This window comes from Rhineura floridana, chromosome 3 (assembly GCF_030035675.1).
Source record: "Rhineura floridana isolate rRhiFlo1 chromosome 3, rRhiFlo1.hap2, whole genome shotgun sequence".
Lineage (NCBI taxonomy): Eukaryota > Metazoa > Chordata > Lepidosauria > Squamata > Rhineuridae > Rhineura > Rhineura floridana.
This window is the reverse complement of record NC_084482.1, coordinates 74,941,024-74,966,012: the sequence shown is the minus strand read 5'-3', so window position 1 is coordinate 74,966,012 and position 24,989 is coordinate 74,941,024. Positions and strand designations below refer to the sequence as shown.

General features: G+C 44.3%; 1 protein-coding gene across 1 annotated transcript in view; it reads left to right on the top strand.

Annotated features, from left to right (window-relative positions):
• Window positions 1–24,989, top strand: part of ADGRL1 (adhesion G protein-coupled receptor L1) — a 158,904-nt gene that overhangs the window by 123,336 nt on the left and 10,579 nt on the right. Inside the window, exons 6-18 of the mRNA XM_061616632.1 lie at window positions 7,131–7,931; window positions 10,883–11,200; window positions 11,809–11,912; window positions 12,062–12,247; window positions 14,376–14,414; window positions 16,470–16,653; window positions 19,831–19,953; window positions 20,152–20,357; window positions 20,649–20,819; window positions 21,255–21,464; window positions 22,340–22,560; window positions 23,369–23,435; window positions 23,735–23,826. Coding sequence (XP_061472616.1) covers window positions 7,131–7,931; window positions 10,883–11,200; window positions 11,809–11,912; window positions 12,062–12,247; window positions 14,376–14,414; window positions 16,470–16,653; window positions 19,831–19,953; window positions 20,152–20,357; window positions 20,649–20,819; window positions 21,255–21,464; window positions 22,340–22,560; window positions 23,369–23,435; window positions 23,735–23,826 — 2,722 coding nt within the window. The remainder of the gene's footprint in view (window positions 1–7,130; window positions 7,932–10,882; window positions 11,201–11,808; window positions 11,913–12,061; window positions 12,248–14,375; window positions 14,415–16,469; window positions 16,654–19,830; window positions 19,954–20,151; window positions 20,358–20,648; window positions 20,820–21,254; window positions 21,465–22,339; window positions 22,561–23,368; window positions 23,436–23,734; window positions 23,827–24,989) is intronic.

Sequence of the window (24,989 nt, the reverse complement as noted above, 5' to 3'; positions counted from 1 at the left end):
CCAGATTCCTGATTTTTTAAAGAAATGCTTAAAATTTTGTGGGATTGACTTATAAAATTTTGTCACACTGCAGAACAATGGGAGGGTATGTTTTAGTTTTTTAATTTTTTAATTTTGATTGCAATTTAGGCATTTTTAAATAATTCTTCCAGGACTTCCTGCACGTTTTTGAGGTTGTTATATGCTTCGAACTTCTTCTTTTTTTAGAAAACCCTTTTATTACAGAGCCAATCTGGCTTTAAGCAGTAGGTAAGATCCTGGTAGAAATTTATACCTTAGATGCTATGCTACTGCAATCAATGGGGCTTCCCACCCCCACCCCCACCCCACAGCTATGCATTCAGGATTAAGGTGTAAGGCACAAATTTAGTGCTCTTCTGAAACAAAATCCTTTTTTATCAGTTACTGAGCAGGGCAGGGGTTTTCTTATGAGCCTCTCACCATGTTTAATGTGATTGTTTGTGGACTAATTTTTATGTTAGGAACATTCAATTGTACATGCTAAGTGGCATCTCTTTAAACCAGGGTGGCTTTGTTATCTACTACTCTCTGAAAATCAAAGTGAATCAAATGTGTGGATAAAAGTGAGCATTAGTTATTCCACTTGTGATCCATCTTTCAGTGGGAATTTTACCCTAAGCTGATATAGTTCTTTGGAGAGAATCCCCCAGCTAAATTTTCAGTTGAGTCATTTGCCCCTACCCATACGTAATGTTCTGACTTGTCTTGAAGGGCCTTTTTCCTTAACTCTCTTGCTCTGCTGTACTACCAAGATAATATGAGAATCAGATATGCCCATAGAAAATAACTTTTTCTAGAAGACATATACATTAATTTACCAATATACTAACCACTTTGATGTGGGGAATTTTTAATTTTCTTGCTTACTATTTCTTTTTCTTTCTTTTCTTTTTAAATTCCTGTTCAATCCTGGGTGATTTTATTTGTGTTTTTTCCCCTTTTCTGCCTGTTTTTTTTTTAAGAAGCTGCAGTCATGATAATTGACTATCTGTTATTGGGGGAAGATGGGGTGGTGCATGAAAGAAGGGGGTCAGTCAATGTATTTTTAATTTGACCATCTTGGTTAGATCTGGAGGTTATATACCTAATGTAAGTATCAGGACTACAACTGCAATGAGCCTGTCTTAACAAGGGACAAGCTGTCAGGTTAGCTCTAGCAAATTAATTAATTTCAAAGTAGTAAAACTCAAAAGCCAGGCTTGATTCCACCCAACCCATGTATTTTTCTTTCTTCCTTCCTTCCTCTCTCTCTCTCTCTCTCTCTTTCTCTTTCTCTTTCTCTTTCTCTCTGTTTAGTTTGTTCTAAAATCACTGTTGGTTTTTCCCCCCTGCATTGGTTTGGAATTTTTCCCAAGATTGGGGATGGAGGCATATACTTATACTTTTCTTTTCCACAGGTTTCCATGGTTTTGGATATGGATTTTTACTGATTGTTTCCTTCTCTGTTTCTGACATCTTCTCCCCCAACCCCAGAGCACAGTTGCCCCCATCCCGACTTAGAAGGCTGAGTCGACACTGCCCCATCCATGAGGGATCGGAACCAGTTAACGCTTTGTGCTGTCCCCCCCTCGCCAGCGCTTCATTCTTTAATGGTGTGTTTCTCCTCCCTGCTGCCAGGAGTCATCCATCCCACCCCACCAACCCAGATGGGAAGCTGGGCTGAGCCGAACCTGTGAGACTCCATGAGGCTGCTCTGTAGCAACATTGCCAGGCAGGTGTTCAGAGCAGGCAGGCAGGCCTAGAAATCTGAAATCTCTTGGATTTTGTCCCCCGACCACCTGCCTGCTCATCCAAGCTCAAGGCTTCCCCTAAAGCTGTTAGCCTCAATTTGTCATACATAGGCAAAAGAGGGTGGCAAATGCATTAAAACTGCATAGAGGTGCATGTTTGCAGTGCAAACCATAGGTACACACAAATCACACAGCAACAGATATGATCAGCTGGATGCAGGCAGATGGAAACAGGGATCAACAGATTCACATACAGGAACAGAAAGTGATACATACCAAACCCTACACAAACACAGGCAGGTTGATGGCTTCACCTTAAGAAAAAGACAGTTTTGTATATTATATATGAAAGATTAAACACATGCACAAATACAGATACATATAAACACACATTCAGGAGCATACAAACATCATCTAAACACATACAAATCCATAAAACACACAACCCACCTTGAGTGCTTTAGCAGTCTGGGAGATAATACATATGTACTTTAAAATAAAGTACATATGTTCCTGAAAGCAGTTCAGACATAGGAATGTGGATTCACCTCCATGAACATGTCCTGGGTGTACACTGACTAGATATTCACCTTTTGGCAACCCTACATGTAGCCTCTGGACACACACATTGAGTTATGGCAAACATTGCAGTTTCTAGTCTGGAGGCCTCTCTCTCTTGCAAAGTCACTGTTGTCCTCCGCTGGTACAGAATGTGTGCTTTGAAGAAGCAGTAGGGATCAGAGAGTAGCTCCAGATAGCATATCCACTCTAATGCTTCTCATTCCCAACCAAAACAATAGGCAGCTTTACCTTGAGAGAGATGAGAAAAAACATGTGCAATGCACGGGACAGTATTTAGGTGAACTGTATGTAGGGTTAGTAGGACGGTAGGTGATTCCCCTGTATTTGCCACCCAAGTGGATATCTCTAGATAGAGACTAGATAGTGAGGATAGATAGAAAGAAGCACGACAGAGAGCTCTAGAAACAATAAGCTGATAAACCATGACTGCCAGAGCTCACAGGTTCAGGCTGCACACCCTAGCTTGATGATAATGACTTTTTCAGATCCAAGCTGTTTCCCTGAAGCACGACCATCAGTTTGCAGGGAGAATTGGATGGGTATGGGAATGATATAAGGTGGGTCCCTGGCTGTGTGGCAGCTTTAATCCTCCTGGGGAGACAGGGAGGGGGGAGTTTTACTGACCTGGGGATTCAAACACTCACCTTTCCAATAAGCAAAAGGAATGACCTTCCTTTCTGAAGGAAAAGAAAGTCTTTACTGGATGTATACAGAATGAGTTTATCAGAGGGGTCATGGTGAGAGAGTGATAAAGTTAACCGGCCAGTCACTTTGACCCACCTGGTCATGAAATCCTCTCTTTCCCAACATTCACTCCTGGTGTTGATCTGGAGGTTCCTACACACTTATGGATTGCACAACTTTACTGTATTTCACAGTACTCTCCAGCCGTAGACCATGTTCTGCCCTCAGGAGCCAAAAAGTCAACAACTGTGCCCTGAATTAAGCTGTTCTTGGCTTGTTGTAGAATATTGCATTTGGAAAGGTGCAGAAACCGGTTTTGGGTGGGTGGGGAGGATACAGGTCTCACAAACACGAAAGTGGCATGTGTGTCCAGCCACTATGAAGTGACACTGGCACAGTCTTAAAAGCTAAGACTTGAGACCTGTGTTGATAAAGATAAAAAAGATAAAAACCTCAGAGACGGCCATCAGTTACACTTAGTAAGTCTTGAATGGGTTTGATTTTTGACTAAGAGAGACTCACTATGACAAAGTTTGAACACTATGGACTAGACAAAGATAAATAGCTAACACAAGGGACATCATGCAGTGCTACAAAATCCAACTGCTCCACATTAAGCTGTTCTTGTCTGATGAGTCACACCAGCAAACACCACAGGGATCTGTAACGGGCCTTGTTATTAACAACTATGCGAGCCCACCCACCCCCTTCCCCTTGACTCAGTCTTTCAGTAGTGAACCAATCCATCACTCTACATCCCTCTGCACCACAGACCATATCAGATAACTATGCTGTTTTATGCAAGGAGACTAAATAGATTATCTCCACACACCTAGTATACTAGGACTGATAAACTCTTCCTAATTAAAGAGAGAGAGGGGGGGGGTGATTTACAACTGGTCCTCTTTGCCCTCTTTGCTCTTTAAAACAAGTTAAATGATGGAGGGCTGGGCAGCTCCTTGCATTATGTTCCCATAGACTGCATGAGGACAAAAAACAAAACAAAAACATGATGCTTTTCAAATGTTCGGGTTTTATCAGGTATTCAGTTTGGATCTGTAAGATGCACCATTAAAACTGTAATGCATAATGCAAGCCTGAAAGGTTTCCTGAGTTCTCCCTCCTGCTTTCAGAGGAGAAATAATGTTCATTAGTTAGAAGGTGTTTGGGAGCCAGCACTCCTGAGTTCTAGACCCATAATTGTCCCGTCTCTGTGAATCCTCTCTTCTCTCTTCCATATGCCAGTTCTCCCCCATCACCACAAAAGTTAGGAGGCAGGATTTCCCAACAACTACAATGGCAATAATAAATCAGAAGGATGCAGCATGGCATCTCCATAGAGACCAAAACACTGTGAATAAGAGTGAACTCCTCAGGTTGCTGACTCAGCCCTCTTTTCTCCTCCTGGACTTCCAAGGACTGTGATCATTGGAAAAAGTGGGAGGGAGCAATCTTGCATACACTTAAGCCCACATAAATTCCACCAATTTCTATGGGACTTAAGCTTGCTTAACACTGGTATAGATTGTGCCAGAGTCATTAAGCTCAGGTTTACCTTGTCCTCTCCCTTCACTTATGCAAAAGTGGATGAGAAACACATCTCCATCCACTTGTACTGGTCTGGCAGCATAAAGGTTCTATCTGGATCTGGGAGAGCGAGGGATTTATTAATAAATGCTCTGTGGGGGCCTGGCATTGTCAAAAGTGCTGTTCTCCTCCCCCATGGCTGGTGCCAGTCATTCCCCATCCTGGATTTGCAATTAATTTTTGAAACCCTTGGTACACCTTATCTACTTCCAGGTGTGTGGTGACAGGGTTTGGTGCTACTGACTCCAGGCCAAAGGAGCGGTGTCTAAATTATGCCCAACCCCAATAAACTTCACTGTAAGCTGCATCCAGAGGGATGTGGCACATCATAGCAACTGTGTGTATTTAATAAAGACAGAGCAGAGAATTCACTTCTGCATCCACAGAATCTGTTCCCAGACATCCTGGAGCTGATACAAGACCCAAGTAAAAGCCTGCTGACACTTTGTTGAGAAATATGTTTGCTCCTACATGCAGAAGCAGTAAACCAGCCCCCAGCAGAAACTGGGTTGCTGGGGATCACATTCCCCCTCCAACCCTTGCACCTTGACATCAAACCCAATTTACAGGCCTCTATAGCATGAGGTGTGGTTAACAAGTACTCTGTGCAGCCTTTTAAGACCTACAGCCTGGATTTAGTATGATGGCTCCCCTATGGCTGCTCAGTGATACTGTGCTGTAATAGACAAGGTGAATTCTCTGCTATGATGATGCTCTCCTCACCCCCCCTCACCCCCTCCTTCCACCACTAAATGCTTTTTTTTTCTCCCAGCCTTGCTCCAGCTAACCAGAGGCAGACACTTGCAGAATGCCTGGCCTGATTTGTCTTCCTTTCAAACTTTTTCCTCCTGGCTTTTCCCAAGATTCCAGACTGCCAACTGGGATGTGGGTGGAAGGGAGGGGTTTTCTTTCCCACTTGCCCAGGTCTCCCTGCCTCCCACTGTCACTTCACTCCTTCACCCCTGCCATGTGCACTAGTCTCATGCCCTTTGCTGATGTGAATCAAACCTGGCTGATAAATTGCTCCAGGATATGGGGAAGAAGAAGCTTTTGGTAACTTCATTCTTCTGCCACAATATCTTTAGTTCTTCTTTTCAGAAGGGAGCCAGTCCCTCAGCTAATCTACAGCTCTCTGTCCCCAGGGATTGAATATAATCTCTTTCAGCAGGAAGAGGAAACACCCCGTTTGTTATATTCAGGGGGATTTTAATTGGCCGAACATTGGATCTTTCTTATGCTTGTTTTTCATTCCTCATGGCCTGTTGATGTTTTGATACTAGTAGAAAAAAAATTAGGACTGGCAGCTCCTCCTGGCAGCTCCTCATCCTTTTTTTCCATAGAAAGGCATTCCTCTGGAGCTGTTCTGAAGACAGTGATAAGGAGGACCTTATCCATGAAAATATTCCATGACTATTTTATGAAAGTAGGAAGGGCTGAAGCAGCTATTTAAAGTACCCTTTAAGTTACTAAAACTGAATTAGAAATCCGTGAGATAAATTTGAACTTGAAGAGCCAGATGCAGAAATAGGGACCAGTTTCCATCTGCCTCAGTGCATTGCTGTTTATAGTAAATGCAATTGGGGTTTAAATGTTGCATGATGGCTAGCATAAATTAGTTATGATCCCTAGTAGAACAGTGTAAGTGAAGTCCCTTTGTGAATGGAATAGGATGGCTCCTGGATCATCTTAGCAGCCTTAAAGGTTCTTCTTGCAGCTCCAAAGGAGCTCCACAGGTCAAGCAATCCCAGCTGCTTCAAGATCAAGTGGAACAGAAACTCTAGAGAGACTCAAAGAATACTCAATTAACCAGATAAGCATACACTACTCCTTGGATCCCTTAGGACACACAGCCTCACAGCTCCATACTGAGCCCTTCAGTTTTGAAAATCTGATGTGGAAGTCCTAATTTCCATGCCACTGTGGTATCCCCCATTAGCTCCAGTGGACCTGATTGAGATCATGCAGAGTCTAGCTGGTGCTAATTGCTATCCCATCACTGTTAAACCATTCTTGTATTGACTTCTAGAAGGTGATGTAGAACACGCAACCAGGAAGTAGGGGCTAGAATTGTCAGTTCAGCCACACTCCTACTTAGATTTATGGGTTTCACAGAGGCTGCCACTCAGATCTCTGCAGGGAAACAATCTGACATCCCCTGCTTAATGCCAGAGAATGTAGCAAAAGGAAGAGTGTGGAGGGGGGGAGGTTTGGAACCCCTAAATTCCCTTTTTTAATTTGATCTGGATAAAGTGCTTCATTCCTCTGATGCTCCCCTGACCCCAGTATTTATTTAACTTGTCACTGAGCTGTCTCTGCTCAATAACAGATAAAAGTCTCATGATTGCAGCTGCTCTCAAAACTCAGCGCGGATTTCACTTCTCCTGCCAACAGCCTTTTACAAATTTATCCTTTCTTCTCTCTCTCTCTCTCTCTCTCTCTCTCTCTCTCTCTCTTGTTCTGTCACATTTTTTCTGGATTTCCCCCCTTTACCCAATCACCCTTTCCTCCCTTACATCCCCTCCCTAGTATTCGTTTGCCCGGGGACACTGCACAAGATCCTGGAACCTACCTCGGCCCATGAATCAGAGCACCAGTCTGGAGCCTGGTGCAAGGACCCTCTACAAGCTGGAGACCGGATATACGTCATGCCCTGGATCCCATACCGGACAGACACACTGACTGAGTATGCCTCATGGGAGGATTATGTGGGTGCCCGACACACCACCACATACCGTCTGCCCAACAGGGTTGATGGCACAGGTTTTGTGGTATATGATGGAGCAGTCTTCTACAATAAGGAGAGGACGCGCAACATTATCAAATATGATCTGCGGACACGCATTAAGAGTGGAGAGACTGTTATCAACACAGCCAACTACCATGACACCTCACCATACCGTTGGGGTGGCAAGACTGACATTGACCTGGCTGTAGATGAAAATGGGCTATGGGTCATCTATGCCACTGAAGGCAACAATGGTCGGTTAGTGGTGAGCCAACTTAATCCTTACACGCTACGTTTTGAGGGCACGTGGGAGACTGGCTATGACAAGCGCTCAGCATCCAATGCCTTCATGGTATGTGGAGTCCTTTATGTGGTACGGACCGTCTATGTGGATGATGACAGTGAGGCGGCTGGTAACCGGGTTGACTATGCTTTCAACACCAACATGAACCGTGAGGAACCCATCTCATTGACCTTCCCTAATCCCTACCAGTTCATCTCCTCCATTGACTACAACCCCCGTGACAACCAACTTTATGTATGGAACAACTACTTTGTCCTGCGTTACTCACTTGAGTTTGGCCCGCCTGACCCTACCACTGGTGAGACATAATCCTTCAACCCGAATATGGGGTGGGATAGAGAAATCCTTGGTGACTGGAAATCATGGGGCCCTGGTTTCTGTTACCAGTTCTCACAGGATTGTCAAATACATCAGGGACAAACATAATAGTGTTTGTTTACGTAGATGCCCACTTGTTGATTTATTGTACATTTCTGCAATACAGAAATACGCACACATGCACACGCTTTATACTAAACATTTTCCATAAGCAATCCCCAAATGCACAGCATAAGAGTGCCACATTTTCACTTGAGCTAGCCGCCAACAAACACACACATATTCAAGGTGCTCTACAAGCAGTCACAAGGTATTGAGTCATTGTCTTTTCCAACTGCTAATGTTTAATAAGTCTACAATCCATCACATGTTGGGAAACATTAAACTTTTTTAATGGTATATTCATCTCGAAAAGGAAGGCTTCAGTCCCAAAGCTAGCTTTTAAAAATATTTTTCATTTTGCCACCTTGCCATTAGTTCTGGTCATATAGTAACATCAGAGAACCTGCTCAGCTCAGTTCAAACTCTCTATGACCCCAAAAGAATTAGCATGTGCCCAAAATTCTTAACAGTCAATATCACATGGAGTTTAAATTGACAGAGATGGATTGTCTGGTGTCCAATATTTGGCAGAAGCCTAGAGTCTATGAAAACTAATTCCTTGAAGCTGGACTGAAGGAAAAATCCAGTGCTTATTTTGAATAAAGCAAAATCAAGATCAGTCATGCCCAGGTGCAGTGGCAGATTCCAATTTGTTTAGCACAGTTTGTTTCTCTTGCTTTGTCCATTCATTCCCATTGCACAGCTGCTGCCTGTGTAACACTGACAGGTAAACTTGAATAAGGTTACATTTGCATGCATGGGCTACTTGCAGATTAGGAGTGGGGGAGAGTGAGGGCTAGGCTTGCTTTTTTATTTCTTCACTTTGGACATCAGAGGTTACCCTTTAAACCTGCAGCTGAAGCAGAAGAAAAGGCAGCCTATAGCTCCTGCCACCCAGTCCATTGTCTGTCCTCCAGGTGTGCCAGGCAGCACAACCTGATGCTGGAGCATGTGTGGATAAGAGAGCCTTGGAGGGTATAGTTAGCAGAACCTGTATCTGTTTTTTTCTCCTGCTTTAACTGGAGATTTCAAAGTTTCTCCAAGGTACCAACCCTGGTCAAGTTAAAACAAATGAAAGGTGATTGATTGATTTATAAAATTATTTTTATGCTACCCTCTTGCAAAATGTCAGGGTGGTGTACAGCAACATAAAAACATTTGAAAGCATTACACAACAATCATTAAAATGACTGGCTACTCAAGAGACATTTTAAAGAACTGCATAGGCCTATCGCCATAAAAAGGTGAACTTTTCAAAGTGAATAGAATCTTGCTAAACTTATCAGACAGAAACAATTACATTCAAATCACATTTGATTGATTAATTAAAAATACTTGATTCTGAGGAAGCTTTGTCATTGAGCATCACACCCGTTATTACTATTTTAAATTTTAAAATGGCATGAGATAATAAAGGCCTTGTTCTATCATTCCTTCAGGAAGGATGTGACACAAGCCTTCCAAGGTAGTATGTAGGCTAAGAGAGATGTGAAGAAGTTCTTCCTCCTGCTGGGAGGAAGGGCGAGATATAAATCAAATTATAAATAAGAATGAGAAGTTAGTAGGGATTTGTAAAGGAAATTGGTTAGGGACCTTAGTTTTGCTAAGTTGAGAAAACCAGTGCTACCTAGGAATATAGCAACCTGCCTTGTACTGTGTCAAATTTATTGGCCCATCTATACCAGGGTTGAGGGAACCTTTGGCCCTCCAGAAGTTGCTGAACCAAAACTCCCATCAGCCCCAGCAAGCGTGGCCAATGGCCAGGGAGGATGGGAGTTGTTCAGCAACATCTGGCAGTCCAAAGGTTCTCCACACCTGGTCTACACTGACTGGCAGCAGTTCTCCAGGGTTTCAGGCATGGGTCTCTCTAAGCCCAACCTGGAGATGCCAGGGACTGAGTCAAGGACCTTCTGCATGAAAAGCAAATGCTCTACCATTGTATAGTTTATGAAAAGATGATCTGATGGTTTGATAGCATTTAGCTTAGTAGGTACTCATACTTTTTAACATACCAGCCAAAGTAGTATTGAGATGGTACAACTCGTTAAATATTGCAAAACGCCTGCTAAGAGCAGGAATGACCGTGGCTCATGTGACAGAGATCATCAGTGGAAAAGGGTTAGAAAATTGGGACAAAGAGAAAAGAATAGGGGGATTTCTTCTGGTAATTTGAAACCCCTTCCCAGATTCTTCCACATGTGGATGTTTAGTAGCCGCTGTCTTCACCTTCTGAAGCTTATTTTTGCAACCTTGGTAACTAGAAATTAGGGTTTTAAAAAATCTGGGATTTGTTGGGGATCTGGCAGATCTTTTGGAAGTGCATCCTTTGCCAAAAGTGGCCATGCACTAAAAGAAGATCCCAGGCTATGATGCTGGATTTTTACTCCAGAACAAGCCATTTGCTCATGGGAAGCATCATAGCTCAGTGATACACAGAACATGTTTTGCGTGAACAACCATTCAGGTTCAATTTCTTTTGGTATCTCCAATATTAAAGGATTGTCTGCAGTAGCAGAGCTGGGATATACTCCTTTGCCTAAGACTTTGGAGAGCCACAGCCAGTCAGAATAGATGGCATTGCGCCAGATTGGCAGACTGAAGAATTCCCATAGACCCAAAGAAGGCATCTGAATTGTGGCAAGAGTTTCAAGGGAGATAGAAGATCGTGTTCTCGACAGTTCTTTTAGCTGTAGAAAGGCCTTTGAGAAAGGCCTTTGATGTTTTTACTCTGCATGCAGCATGCAGGGAAGACTTGGTAGCAGAAGGCTGGAACTGGGGGGGCTTTTTGTATGTGGAAAGAAAGCTGTCTAATTGCCTTTCTACCCACAGGCCCAGTCACCTCGACACCAGTCAGCACTACAACCACTGTTCGTCCCACCACAATCACCAGCACAATCTCACCAGCTGCTGCTACAACAACAACACGGCAGGCACCCCTCACCACCCACCCAATAGGTGCCATAAATCAAAAGGGCACAGAGCTGCACCCAGTCACTGCCATAATGCCCAGCACCCGCCGTCCGCCAGCAAATAATCAGCACATCTCTCCGGAGCTCTTCTGTGAGGCCAAGGAGGTGCGGCGTGTCCAGTGGCCAGCCACACAACAAGGCATGCTGGTTGAAAGGCCTTGCCCTAAGGGCACACGAGGTAACAGTGAGCAGCAATACAACCCAGCTGCAGGCAAACATATTTGCCTCTGTAGTTGTCTTTAACCTAGACGCAGCTGCATTTGAGTTCTAGAGAATAAAGATGCACCCAGTTTCAAATGGGGGAAGCTGGGATTCTGGCAGAGTGTATTCTCTCTGTTGGGCCATGGTGCAGGTAGCAAATAGGGCTGCCAGGATGTATTGCCTGTGACCCAGCTCCCACACTACTCAGCTCAAGGAGACTGTGCCAACTTGAACTGTTGCTATGGGTTGAACATTCACACAGGTTCTGCAGTGGGAACTCAAGAGATGGCAGATTCAGTGGGATGAGTTGCTTCTGCCACCTTCTGCTAACAGAGTTCACCTTGTTATTGCCACAATATGAAGCCTTTATCCCTGCTCTGCACCCCTTGCTATATTAGACAGATGTGAGAACCAGTGTCTAGGAAGAGAGCTCTTCAGTACTGCAATTATGATTGCTCTCTGAGACTTAAACTCTGAGCTAGTTTTGTGGCAGGGCATGAGTAGGGATGGAAGGGTGAAACCAGACACTGAGAGACTGGCTTAATTCTCTCTGTTCTCTCCCATGCCTTGCCTTCCTGTATGTAGGTATTGCTTCCTTCCAGTGTCTTGCTGCTCTTGGAATCTGGAACCCCCGGGGGCCTGATCTCAGCAACTGCACAAGTCCTTGGGTCAACCAGGTTGCACAGAAGGTATTGTTTTCCTCTGCCCAGAGGTTCTTCCCATTACAGTGGTTATCTCTCAGACAGTTCATATTCAGAATGGGTATTGGTCTTCATGCCTGCACAGTTCACTTCACCTGACTGAGGTCAGTCTGCATGTCTTTCCCCTTCTTTGGCAGATCAAGAGTGGAGAGAATGCAGCCAATATTGCAAGTGAGCTAGCCCGGCATACACGTGGTGCCATCTATGCTGGAGATGTCAGCTCCTCTGTCAAGCTCATGGAGCAGCTCTTAGACATTCTGGATGCACAACTTCAAGCACTGCGCCCTATTGAAAGAGAATCAGCTGGCAAGAACTACAACAAGGTACATGGTAGCTTGATGGCTTAGATAACGTTTCTAGGGCTGACAAACAAGGCGCCTGACCTCAGAGGGTTCAGTGTCCTCTCTTTATGTCTTAGTTCCCCCATTGGTTTGAGCAAAATAGTGGTCTTGGGAGTGAGGATAGAAATTCAACAAGTGAAGCTTTTGACAGCATGATGATGCAATGATGTCTCCTGTTGAACTTCTGCTTGTTGTACAGTATAGGAGTCTGCTAGAAAAAAAGATGGCAACCATGGAGTTGTGACAAGGAGTAATAAAGGAGGGCTGTTACTTATGGGTATTGGGAACAAGACTTACATATGGCAGAAGGATGTCACTGGGAGTGAAAGATAGGAGCTGGAAGCCATGAACCTTGCTCCTGCCAGACTAATCTTATCTCATGTTTTGATTGGGTAACCTCCCTGGAAGACTGGGAATGCTGTGAACATAATATATCTCGACTTCAGCAAAGCTTTTGACAAAGTGCCCCATAATATTCTGATGAGCAAGCTAGCTAAATGTGGGCTGGATAGAATAACTATCAGGTGGATCCACAGTTGGCTACAGAATTGTACTCAAAGAGTGCTCACCAATGGTTCCTTCTCAAACTGGGGGGAGGTAACAAGCAGGGTATCGCAGAGCTCAGTCCTGGGCCCAGTGCTCTGCCACATTTTCATTAATGACTTGGATGAGGAGGTGCAGGAAATGCTTATCAGATTTGCAGATGATACAAAATTGGGCAGGATAGCTGATACCTTGGAAGACAGAAACAAAATTCAAAGTGATCTTGATAGGCTGGAGCATTGGGCTGAAAACAACAGAATAAAATTCTACAGGGACAAGTGCAAAGTTCTACACCTAGGAAAAAGAAACCAAATGCACAGTTATAAGATGGGGGATACTTGGCTTAGCAATGCTACATGTGAGAAGGATCTTGGGATTGTTGTTGAACACAAGCTGAACATAAGCCAGCGTGACTGCAAAAAAGGCAAATGCTATTTTAGGCTGCATTAACCAAATCACGTGAAGTACTGGTTCCGCTCTGCTTGGCACTGGTAAGGCCTCATCTTGAGTATTGTGTCCAGTTGTTGACACCACACTTTAAGAAGGATGCAGATAAACTGGAACAGGTTCAGAGGGGGGCAACAAGGATGATCAGGGGACTGGAAACAAAGCCCTATGAGGAGAGACTGAAAGAACTGGGCATGTTTAGCCTGAGAAGAGAAGACTGGGGGTAGATATGATAGTACTCTTCCAGTACTTGAAAGGTTGCCACACAGAGGAAGGCCAGGGTCTCTTCTTGATCATCCCAGAGTACAGGACAGGGAATAATGGGCTCAAGTTGCAGAAAGCCAGATTTCAACTGAACATCAGGAAAACCTTCCTAGAGCGGTACAACAATGGAACCAATTACCTAGGGAGGTGGTGGGTTCTCCAACACTAGGGGCATTCAGGAGCCAGCTGGACAGTCACCTGTCGGGTATACTTTAATTTGGATACCTGCGTTGAGCAGGGGGTTGGACTTGATGGCCTTGCAGGCCTCTTCCAACTCTATGATTCTGTGAACCTGCATTCAGACTTTTCAAATAGCCATCAAAGCTAGAAATGAAATTTGAGTTCTTTGAGCTTTGTGGAAAATTCCAGGTCTATACTAAATGCCACATTTTGTGCTGCATGATGCAATCTTGAGTGGTGTAGTTTCCTAGAAGTACTTATTAAATAGTCTCATGTAAGAATGTTTATGATGAAAAATCCCTTAATGACTACTTTTGAGGTCATCTCAATCCACTCCATCTGAATCCACTACTGCTATACAGCCTTTCAAACAGTCATATAGCATAAGAAACTGAATCTTAATTAGCTGTGAAATAAAATTACTTGTACCCATTTGAATTCTAAACGTCCAATAAGATGTTAATTTGGATTCACACTTTCATCCAGAATATGCCTTTGTTATCTCTCTGCCTGTTGATTAGTAACTGGTGACTTCATGGCCAGAGTAAGTGTGCTTAAGAACCCCATTGAGTCTATCCTGTGAGCCCTTCTTGTAGGAATTCTGTTCTAATTGTTTTCTCTCTCTTTGTCCACCTGAACCATTGCTCACTTTTGGCATGCAAATGCTACCCTGCAGATGCACAAGAGAGAAAGGACATGTAAGGACTATATCAAGGTGAGTGTGATTATCAGATCCTATGGCTGGAACCCAGATAGTTAGACAGGAAAGTTCTCCACAGCTCTGAATATTTCAGAGCAGTCCCTCTGCCCAGACCTGCCTGGCTTCACCATTCTTTGACACCAGGGAAACCTGGCCAGTGAAACCTTGCCCCAGTGCCTCCGAAACTGGCAGTCATACACTGCAGTCACATGGTGTCAACAACCCCGATCTGGACCTCTTTGCTCTGTCAGCCTGAGAGCTGGCACTGATAGGACATCTTTTTCCTCCCACTTTCCTCCCTGGCCAGCATGAGCAGGGGACTGCCGATGAGACACTGACTGTGTCACTCCCACCAACCCCTGTTGCTACTGGCCAAGAGTTAGGATTGCACACCTTAGAGTCTGAGACCTAATATCATTGGTTGCAGTGAGATTCCCGCGGGTTTATACCACAAAGAGAATTGCCCCAGGGGAATTGCTTTAAATTTATAGAAAGACAAGAATGGAATTATCTCAGTGAGATTGCTCTAGATTTGCAACCAAGTTGTGAGATTCTGGCACGGGCATCCCAAATGAGAGAACCCCATTGGAACACTCTAAAATTGGAGACAATTGACGTGTGTCTGCCCAAAGTGGTAAAACCCTCACACCAGGCCTCTATCACTTTAGTTTTGTGTAGGTAGCTCTTTGCCTATATTCCACCCACACATAAAAATTGCCAAATTACCACACCAGGAAGAATGCTTAAAATCAACTTTCTCAGTGTAGCAATGTGCCTGATATAACATGAGGGTGATTGCAAGCAAACTACTCCCCACATGAGTGTAGTGATCAGTGTATGAGTCAGAGCTTGGAAAAGTTACTTTTTTGAACTACAACTCCCATCAGCCCAATCCAGTGGCCATGCTGGCCGGGGCTGATGGGAGTTGTAGTTCAAAAAAGTAACTTTTCCAAGCTCTGGTATGAGTACATCTTATCCTTTGTCCAATTGTCTCCCAAGTTCTGATTCCATAGATAATAGCACAATATCCAGTCGTATAACCTTTCCTGCCTTTTTCTTTAAAAATCATGAGAGATGCTCACGTCATGGCAAGGGGGAAAGGAAAACATATAGATTCAAAAACCAAACCAGACAAGAACATCACATAAAGACAACTTACACTATAGTAAAGAAAATCATTGTACGTTGTCATTATATTTCTTGTTCCAATAATGTACAAATAACAGCAGTTTTTCAACAAAACTATCTACTTGTTCATTTTCTCTTACTCTGATATAATTGGATGGGTTCATCGTTTCAGCTGTTTCCCATAACTTCCCTAAATAGTTGTCAAGTACATAATAAATTCAGTGACATTTTTGAAAAGAAAAGCACTGAATGACATGGCATTTCTGCAGGGCAAGAGTGATAAATTCATGATCTCATGATGAAATTATAAGCAGAGAAGTGTTGAAATAATAACAATAATAAATGAAATAATACAGCTGGCTTTAAAATGTAAAGGGAGAAAAACAACCTAAAACTATCACAAATGGCATGGGCATTGAGTTGTGCAGCTCATCACCACATGCGGCAAAGGGAATTTCTTTTAAGTGCCTGTTGCATACACATAACTGTATTACCCAAGGCGGTTGATAGCAATGGCTGTACTATCTAGGGGAAGAATTGCATTTTCTGAACTATGGAATATTTGGAAAATACCATTCCCTCTTAAAACTGAAGGGATGCTTGGAGGGAGAATGTTTGGTTACCATGCAACAAATGAGCAACTGTCATCCAGTTATTGTACAACATACATTTAAAAAAAATTAAACCCCACTTTTCTGTATAAAATAAAACTTACAAAGCAGCTTGGAAAGATTCTTCAGCTGGTGGCAGTGTTACCACATCACAAAGGCACGTATTAATGGGGGGGGGTTTCTCTGTGAGAGGAGGTGATGGCATGGAAGATGGGTCTATAGCTGCTTCGTTATATAGTGGGAAGCCAGAGGAAGGGGGGATACTTGGGCACAAGGAAAGCTATGGAAGAAGGGGGTGGATCCATCCGCTTATAGCTCTGTCTTGTTCTAGGCTGTGGTGGAGACAGTGGACAACCTGCTGCGACCTGAAGCTCTAGAGTCATGGAAGGATATGAACGCCACAGAGCAGGTGCACACAGCCACAATGCTGCTTGACATCCTGGAGGAGGGAGCCTTCCTACTGGCTGACAATGTCAAAGAGCCAGCCCGTTTTGTCACTGCCAAGAATAATGTGGGTAAGTCTTTGATGCCTGGCTCATGTAGAAGAATTAAAGAGAGGAAAGGGGTGGGGTGGGGAGAGGAGATTGCTTCCCTACTCAGTGATCCCAAGTGAAAACTTCCCGGTTTTCAAACATATTGAATGGCGGTATGTACAGTGCCTGAGCTCGGTAAATGTAGGGAGGGAGCCATATCAAATGCCGGCTGTAAAAAAGAAGAGCTGCCATTTTAAAAGGGTGTGTGTGTCCCCTTATTTTTATATATTGAGATTGTCCTTATGTACAGCATGTCTACTGCTACCATGGAAATGTACCATGGAAATCTGCTGTGTGGAGCATTGGACAGACAAATTTCTTACATAGAGCTACCGTCTGTAAAATCAAATAGGCTCTGCTTGCGCTCCATTCCATACAACAAGTTCCTATATGTGTAGTAAGAGGAATGTGTGTATTAGTCATGCATGGCAATGTATATAAAGGGGTGAACACACCATTTTCTATGTGGAAGCAATGTTTTTGTCAGAGATTTATCCTGTGTTAAGTGGTTGTTGGTCATGAAGTTTGGGAAAGAAAATATCAGCCAGTTTGCTTGATTGGACTGTTGTGATGAGAAGTTGATGGAAATTATAAAGCATTTTTTGAAAATTGAAAAGTGCTATAGAAATAACAGTTGTAAGATATAATACTCACTTCCCTGAGTTTCATCTCTTTGCCATGCTCTAGACTGACCAAGAAATATATATTGGAAAGCTAGTTTTCAGGTAAGTGGAAGGAGGCAATATATTGAAGATTCATAATCCAGCCCTGGAACTTGCTTGGCGTAAGGAAGCAGTTAGAGATGAATTGCCTTGAAACCTGCTCCTAGGCAGACATGGGGAGGTAGAATGTGTAAGCCAGGGATGGGAAACCCAAGGTGGTGGGAAACTTCCAGATGTAACTTCTGTCACCCCGTAACTTCGGTCATCCCTGGCCATTGGCCATGGTGGCTAGGGATGATGGGAACTGGAGCCCAATAACATTTGAATGCCACAGGTTCTCCATCCGTGATCTAAGCCCTCTCCTCTTGCCCATTCCCCACACTCTGACAACACCAGACCCTCATCACTATGCTGCTGAAGAACCTTCAAGATGGTGGAGCTCCCATGGAGGAATTGAACCAGATATTTTACACACCTCGTGCCATACTGAAGACTGTTCTCCAGGGCAGCAGAGGGAAGAGGTGCAGTATCAGATGCTGAAGCAAGTGAAGAAGAACTGGGCAGGGGAGCTGGAGCGAGAAGGAGTGGCTGATGCCCTCCCACCCCCAAACACCCATCCCCTGGCCTGTAAAATTCCATGGGCATTTCCTGTCCATATTTATATAAACATCATCTTGTGTGGGTCTCTTAGTCCTGCTGGGTTTCCAGTGCAACTCTCCTTTAGGGACATGCACACGCTGGAAATTCCACATACTGACAGACACATCACTGCTTAATAATACATATCAATATCTCCTGATGTTCACTGAAAATTGTTTGGCTCTTATACAAGGAGGAGGAACTGCATGTGGAAAAAGGTGAGACTGAGGCAAGGACTATAGAATTGCATCAGGGAACTAATTAAGCACATTGGCCTGTCCTGTTGAAAGAGGAGAAATCCGCCCGCATCTCAGGTCTTGGCTAACCACTAATCAGATAGAATCCATTAGTAAAACTATTGCCAAACCTTTCAAAAGCATCTTCCAAACATTTTTATTACAAGTGAGCATCCTGCTAAGCATTACTAGCATGGTCAGAATTCTCAGAGAATCTAGACAATTATGGTTTTGCAAGCCAATCCCCTTGTGGGCAGACAGTTCTACTAATCATGTTCTGCAGGACTATAAACTGATACCTTTCCCAAGCAACTTTTAGAAAAAAAGACCTTTCCTTCCTGGTAGGAAATTGAACCCAAAGCTTGCTTGCTTGTTTGTTTGTTTGCAAACCAACCAACCAACAAACCCCTAGTCTTCTGGCAATCCTTTCCTGTATGCCACTGCTGCTTGGATTAAGTGACCCCAGAGCAGCAGAGCAAGCAATAAAACTCTAAAATAACTTAAGCTATTTATACAACAAATGAGAACAAATCAAAGTAAGAAACAGGCAGGCATGGTACAGATGCCTAAGCAGAACTTTTGCATTTAGCACCCTATTTCACCAGAGTGATAGGAGCAAAACAAAACACACTATCGCCAAATATAGTGCTTGCAGCCCCAAAGTAGAGATGGTAACTTGATGGCTACAATGCATTCAGAGGACAAGTGCATAGATAGCACAGTGAAAGACATCTTAAAACAATTTATTTATTTATTTATTTATTTATTTGCACTTGTATACCGCCCCATAGCCGAAGCTCTCTGGGCAGTTTACAGCAATCAAAAACATTAAAACAAATATACAATTTAAAACACATATTTTAAAAACAATTTAAATCACAATTCTAAAATCCAAAACAATATAAAAACAATTTAAAACACATGCTAAAATGCCTGGGAGAAGAGGAAAGTCCTGACCTGGCACCGAAAAGATAACAGTGTTGGTGCCAGGCACACCTCGTCAGAGGAATCAATCCATAATTTGGGGGCCACCACTGAGAAGGCCCTCTCCCTTGTTGCCACCCTCTGAGCTTCCCTTGGAGTAGGCACCTGGAGGAGGGCCTTTGATCTTGAATGTAGTGTATGGGTGGGTTCGTATCGGGAGAGGCATTCCATCAGGTATTGTGGTCCCAAGCCGTGTAAGGCTTTATAGGTCAATACCAGCACCTTGAATTGAGCTCGGAACATACAGGCAGCCAATGCAAGCAGGCCAGAATTGGTTTTATATGTTCGGACCGTCTGGTATCTGTTACCAATCTGGCCGCTGCATTTTGCACAAGCTGCAGTTTCCGAACTGTCTTCAAAGGCAGCCCCATGTAGAGTGCATTGCAGTAATCTAATTTGGAGGTTACCAGAGCATGGACAGGTTATCCCTGTCCAGATAGGGACATAGTTGGGCCACCAACTGAAGCAATTGCCCCGTATCAGCTCAGGTAGTCCAAATATGAGGTAACATGTGAAAGTTACATGCTCTGCTTATTAGGAATTTTTAAAAAAATGATAAGGGGATAATAATGCACTGCTCTGGATGTTGTGTCTATGCTGTCTGCTTGTACTCATCTCTCTCTTCCCTCTCACTGCAGTGCTGGAGGTGTCAGTGTTGAATACAGAGGGGCAGGTGCCAGATATAGTGTTCCCACATGAGTATACCACAAGGAACTCCATCCAGCTGTCAGCCAACACTATCAAGCAAAACAGTCGTAACGGTAAGTGGGGAATTATATTTGAGAGCTAGGGAGGGAAGAGGCCCCAAGGATCCTGAAGTTTTCTCTTAACATGTTCGAAACCACCTTTACCTGGGTATCTGTCTTTTGTTGTTGTTGTTTTTTGTCTACAGCAGTAACTGATCCTCTCTAAAGAGGATCAAGGTCATGGCCCAGATTTCCTTTCTCTTCTCTCCTCAGGGGTGGTCAAGGTTGTCTTCATCCTCTACAACAATTTGGGATTTTTCCTCTCTACTGAGAATGCCACCATCAAGCTGGGTAGTGAGGTTGGTCCACTTAGCCCCTCACTTGTTGTTAATTCACAAGTTATTGCTGCCTCCATCAACAAGGAATCTAGCCGTGTCTTCCTGATGGACCCTGTCATCTTCACCCTCTCCCACCTGGAGGTGAGACTAGTGTGACCAATGTGCTCATTCCCCCATCTTTGCCACATCCCAGGGCATATCCCACTCTGTCACTTGGTGGTCTGTATCCCATCTCTGCACACATACCCCAACATTGAGAATTGTATGCTTTGTAAGGGCTGATGTTTTGATAGTGTACCAGTTCACTCCATTCTTTCCATTGCAAAATATTTTCCTGTATCCTCCCTTCTCAAAGCCTAGGGCCCCTCTGCTGCTCTGGCTTCACCCCACATGTTACTGATGATTCCTACAGGCATACTTCTTTCCATCCAGGACAAGAACCACTTCAATGCCAATTGCTCTTTCTGGAACTACTCTGAGCGCTCTATGATGGGTTACTGGTCCACGCAGGGTTGTCGGCTGATGGAGACCAACAAGACTCACACCACCTGTGCATGCAGCCATCTCACTAACTTTGCTGTGCTCATGGCACACCGTGAAATTGTAAGAATATCACTCCTGATGATGAGGGCCAAGGGAAAATGTGCCAAAATGGTAGTGGGGGGGAGTAGGAGTGGAGAAAGAGAGAGATGGAGGTGGATTTCTGCCACCATCCTCAGCTGCCGTCAGGGTCATCCTTCCAGCACATTATGCACCCTGAGTCTTTCCTTTTGTTCATATGGGCCCCATAGAAAATAAGGGTGGCCGTTATCCTGAATTGAAATGCTGGCAGTTGGTTCTTTTCCTGTTGCTAATAAAGATTCAGTGGATTCACAGTAGTTGGAGGATGTCAGTTTATCAGATGGAGACCCTCCGGTAGCAGAAGATAGTTTATTAAGTGGTACCAGTCAATCTAAAATTCACCTCGACAGCAAGGGGAAGTGCTTAACAGGAGAGGGAAGCTGTGAACACCCAGCCTCATTCTCCTTTTCCTTTCAGTACCAGGGCCGTATCAACGAACTGTTGCTGTCTGTCATCACATGGGTCGGCATTGTGATTTCCCTGGTCTGCTTGGCCATTTGCATCTCCACTTTCTGTTTCCTGCGTGGGCTGCAGACTGACCGCAACACCATTCACAAGAACCTCTGCATCAATCTCTTCATCACTGAACTCCTCTTTCTAATTGGCATTGATAAGACGCAGTATGAGGTGCGTGACAGTCTCCCCTCAGAATAACGTAACAACATCACCATGGAATGTTCCTCTGCGTGGAAGGAGATGAGAGACTCACTAAGGGGCATGTGATGCAATAGGATAGGATGGAGACCTCACTGGGACACACTTGACTTGTGAAGTCAATACAGCAATGGGGGGGGGAGGAAAAGGGTGACAGGGATGAATAACTGCTGGAACGTTCAGTCTCACTCCAGAGCAGGCTCAGCTTACCATGGCTGGGGGTATGTGGCTGAATGGTGACAGGAGCAACTCCTTAGGCCTGGGAAGTGGGCAGTTAACATAATAGTTCTCCCTCTGCTTCAGTCACCACTGCTACTGGGAACAGCCAGGAGCCACAGACTGTTCAGTTGTCCAAGAGGAGGTGCTGCAGACTCAGGGATGAAACTCTGTGTGTGTGTGTGTGTGTGTGTGTGTGTGTGTGTGTGTGTGTGTGTGTGTGTGTGTGTGTGTGTGTGTGTGTGTGTGTGTGTGTGTGTGTGTGTGTGTGTGTGTGTGTGTGTGTGTGTGTGTGTGTGTGTGTGTGTGTGTGTGTGTGTGTGTGTGTGTGTGTGTGTGTGTGTGTGTGTGTGTGTGTGTGTGTGTGTGTGTGTGTGTGTGTGTTGTGGAGTGAGGGCGTTTCCCCATGTGGTCACTGCCAAACCTTTGAAGAGCAGCAGATGGAGCACCCTGCCTTTTCCAGCACCACCACCACCTTCTTTTTCTTTCTTTCTTTTTAACCTTGTTGATTGTGTGCTAACTTTTTGTTAATAGTAAGAAAAACAGGATATAATTACTTTTAAATAACTCAATTCAGTGAATGCATTCCACAAACAGAGGCGGTGCTAATGGGAACTCTCCCTCCCTCCCAGACTGCCTGCCCCATCTTTGCAGGACTGCTGCACTACTTCTTCCTGGCAGCGTTCTCCTGGATGTGCCTGGAGGCCATCCACCTTTACCTCCTGCTGGTGGAGGTCTTTGAAAGCGAGTACTCCCGCAAGAAATACTACTACTTGGGGGGCTATTGCTTCCCTGCCCTGGTAGTTGGTATTGCTGCCGCCATTGACTACCGCAGCTATGGCACCGACAAAGCGTGAGTACGTGGAAGACCTCAGAGAGCATCTAGTGGTGGATGCATGGCTGTGACAAGAGCAGAAGATTCAGACATGACTGCATGAGTGTGGGGGGGGGGTTAGTGCATTGCTCTCACACCTGTACATTTATCATGCGAGGAGAAGAGCTTACAGCAGGGGTTGCCAAGGTGACACTTGTAGGTGCCCTGATGGTCATTCCTACGAAGCTTCTGAGCTCCACCACTCCCTGCCCCCTTGATCACTAGGTGGTGAGGGTGATTACCCTTTTCTCTTTTGAAAAGTACATAGAGCTGAAGGAGGAGGTTAGAAGGACACTCTTTTCCATTTCCCCTTTCAGCTCTATGTGCTTTTCAAGGGTCAGATTTTCTACTGTATCTGACTTTTACTCAGATCCCTTGGAAAAGCAAAAGGGGTGTATGTGCATTTTCTCTCTTTCTGTCTCTCTGTTGGGGACTGATCCAAAGGGGGGAGAAAAGAAGAGACCAATGGGGATGGTTCCCATGACACTCACTTAAATTTGCCCATGAGCCTAAAAAGGTTGGCAACCACTGAGCAACAGAATTGGCAAAACAAGGTTAGAGGTGGGTCTGGTGAATTGAAGCATGGGATGAGGAAGAGCTAAGGGTGCTCTCGTGAATGTTACGATAGAAGGGCAGGGCAGAAGAATCAACAAAGAACAGGTAAAGATTTGATAGGGCATTTATAGGTGAGTGTCATCTCATGCCATCAAGCATGAGGCAATCAAGCCTTGAGGTGTCCGGAGCCCTTTCTGCTTCCATCTGACACTTTCCTGTTCTCTCTTGGCAGATGCTGGCTTCGAGTTGATAACTACTTCATCTGGAGCTTCATTGGGCCTGTCTCTTTTGTCATTGTGGTGAGTCGCTAGGGATTGTTTGGGAGTCCCAAAGTTGGGGAGAGAGCCACTGTCCTTGCTGCAGTCCTCCTCAACTCATCAGACCTCCCTTTTCTTCCCAGAGTTCAGAAGAGTGTCTGGGAGGCCATGTTATTCATCCCTCCCCCCACCCCACATTGACAAACCCTTTGGTAGGAATTCTCTCCTCAGAATGACTGCCAACCGCATTGTAGGGAAAGCTAATATCAGGGGGAATGGGGTGGTGGTGGTGCAAAGGACTCCCTTTCCCCTGCTCACATCTAACTGTACACATCCTCCAGATAAACCTGGTGTTCCTCATGATCACTCTGCACAAGATGATCCGCAACACATCTGTCCTCAAGCCTGACTCCAGCCGACTGGACAACATCAAGTGAGTTTATGTTTTGATTCCTTTTGATCCGCCAGTTTAGATCCAGCAGCTCTCTACCTATGGCACGCTTCCAATGCCTTCTGATCACTGTGGTATCTTCTGTATTTGGTTCTTCTAGAGCAGTTTACTGGGACAAAACCAGTCTGGAGAAAATAGACAACTCAGTGTTTAAAGGGGCAGACTTTTTGACCAGACCATAAGATAGAGGGCCCCCATCTGTCTGTCTCAGCAGTGTCTCACTCCTGACCCATAGCTAGGAATAAAAAGGCTAGATGCCAAATAGTTGTAAGGGTTCAAATGATCCTTTCAGAATGCTGGGATATTGGTTGACTCATTCAGCTTACACTGGGTAACCTCATAAAGCATTTGTTTGATCATTTCACCCAAGGCTTTGGACTGCTGGTCATCTTATAACAAGTAAATCTTTTTTTGCAACATACCACATTGTAAATTTAAAAGCTCATGTGAAATCAACATTCTGTCCCTCATATAAGGGAATTTCCATTCAGGAAAGGAATTCTCACCCTCTCAGGTGACTAGAATGAGGCTGTTTCATTCAGTCAGCACAGTGAAACTATCTGACTCATGTAGCAAATGAGGTTAGAGTTCTGCCCCTTTGAGGGAATTTGTGAAGCCTGATGCTGCAAGTAGCCTGCAAATACCAGATTGTCAAAAGCCATGTGTTACAAGTTCACATCTTCTTACACTTATTCACACAGAATAATCTAGAGATGGGGAAGAAAAGAACCCTGGTTAATGCTGAGTTAAGGTAAAAAGTACTGGTAGCTTAAAGTCTGCTATGCTGAGCAGAGTTCAGCTAATCCTAACAGCTTTATAAACTACCTTAACCTTGCCCAAGTGACCAGGACAATACTTCCCTAAGTAGGTGGAGCAGTTCTGGGGAATGGGAACAGGAAAGGCTGCTGAATCTCCCAAGGATCTTAGGAATCCAGTAAAAAGAGAACTGGGAAGTTCTAAAGTTCTTCAAGACTGATCCAGGGAAGTTTTGTTAAGGTATGACCCTCATGGAATCAGGGAAGTGGCAAAGGGGTAACTTTCCCTGTGCCATGGCCCTGATCCAAATCACACACACCCCTGTATGCACACACACATATGTTCTTTGTAAAAAATAAACATGTAGTTTGATCCTAATTTACAGGTGA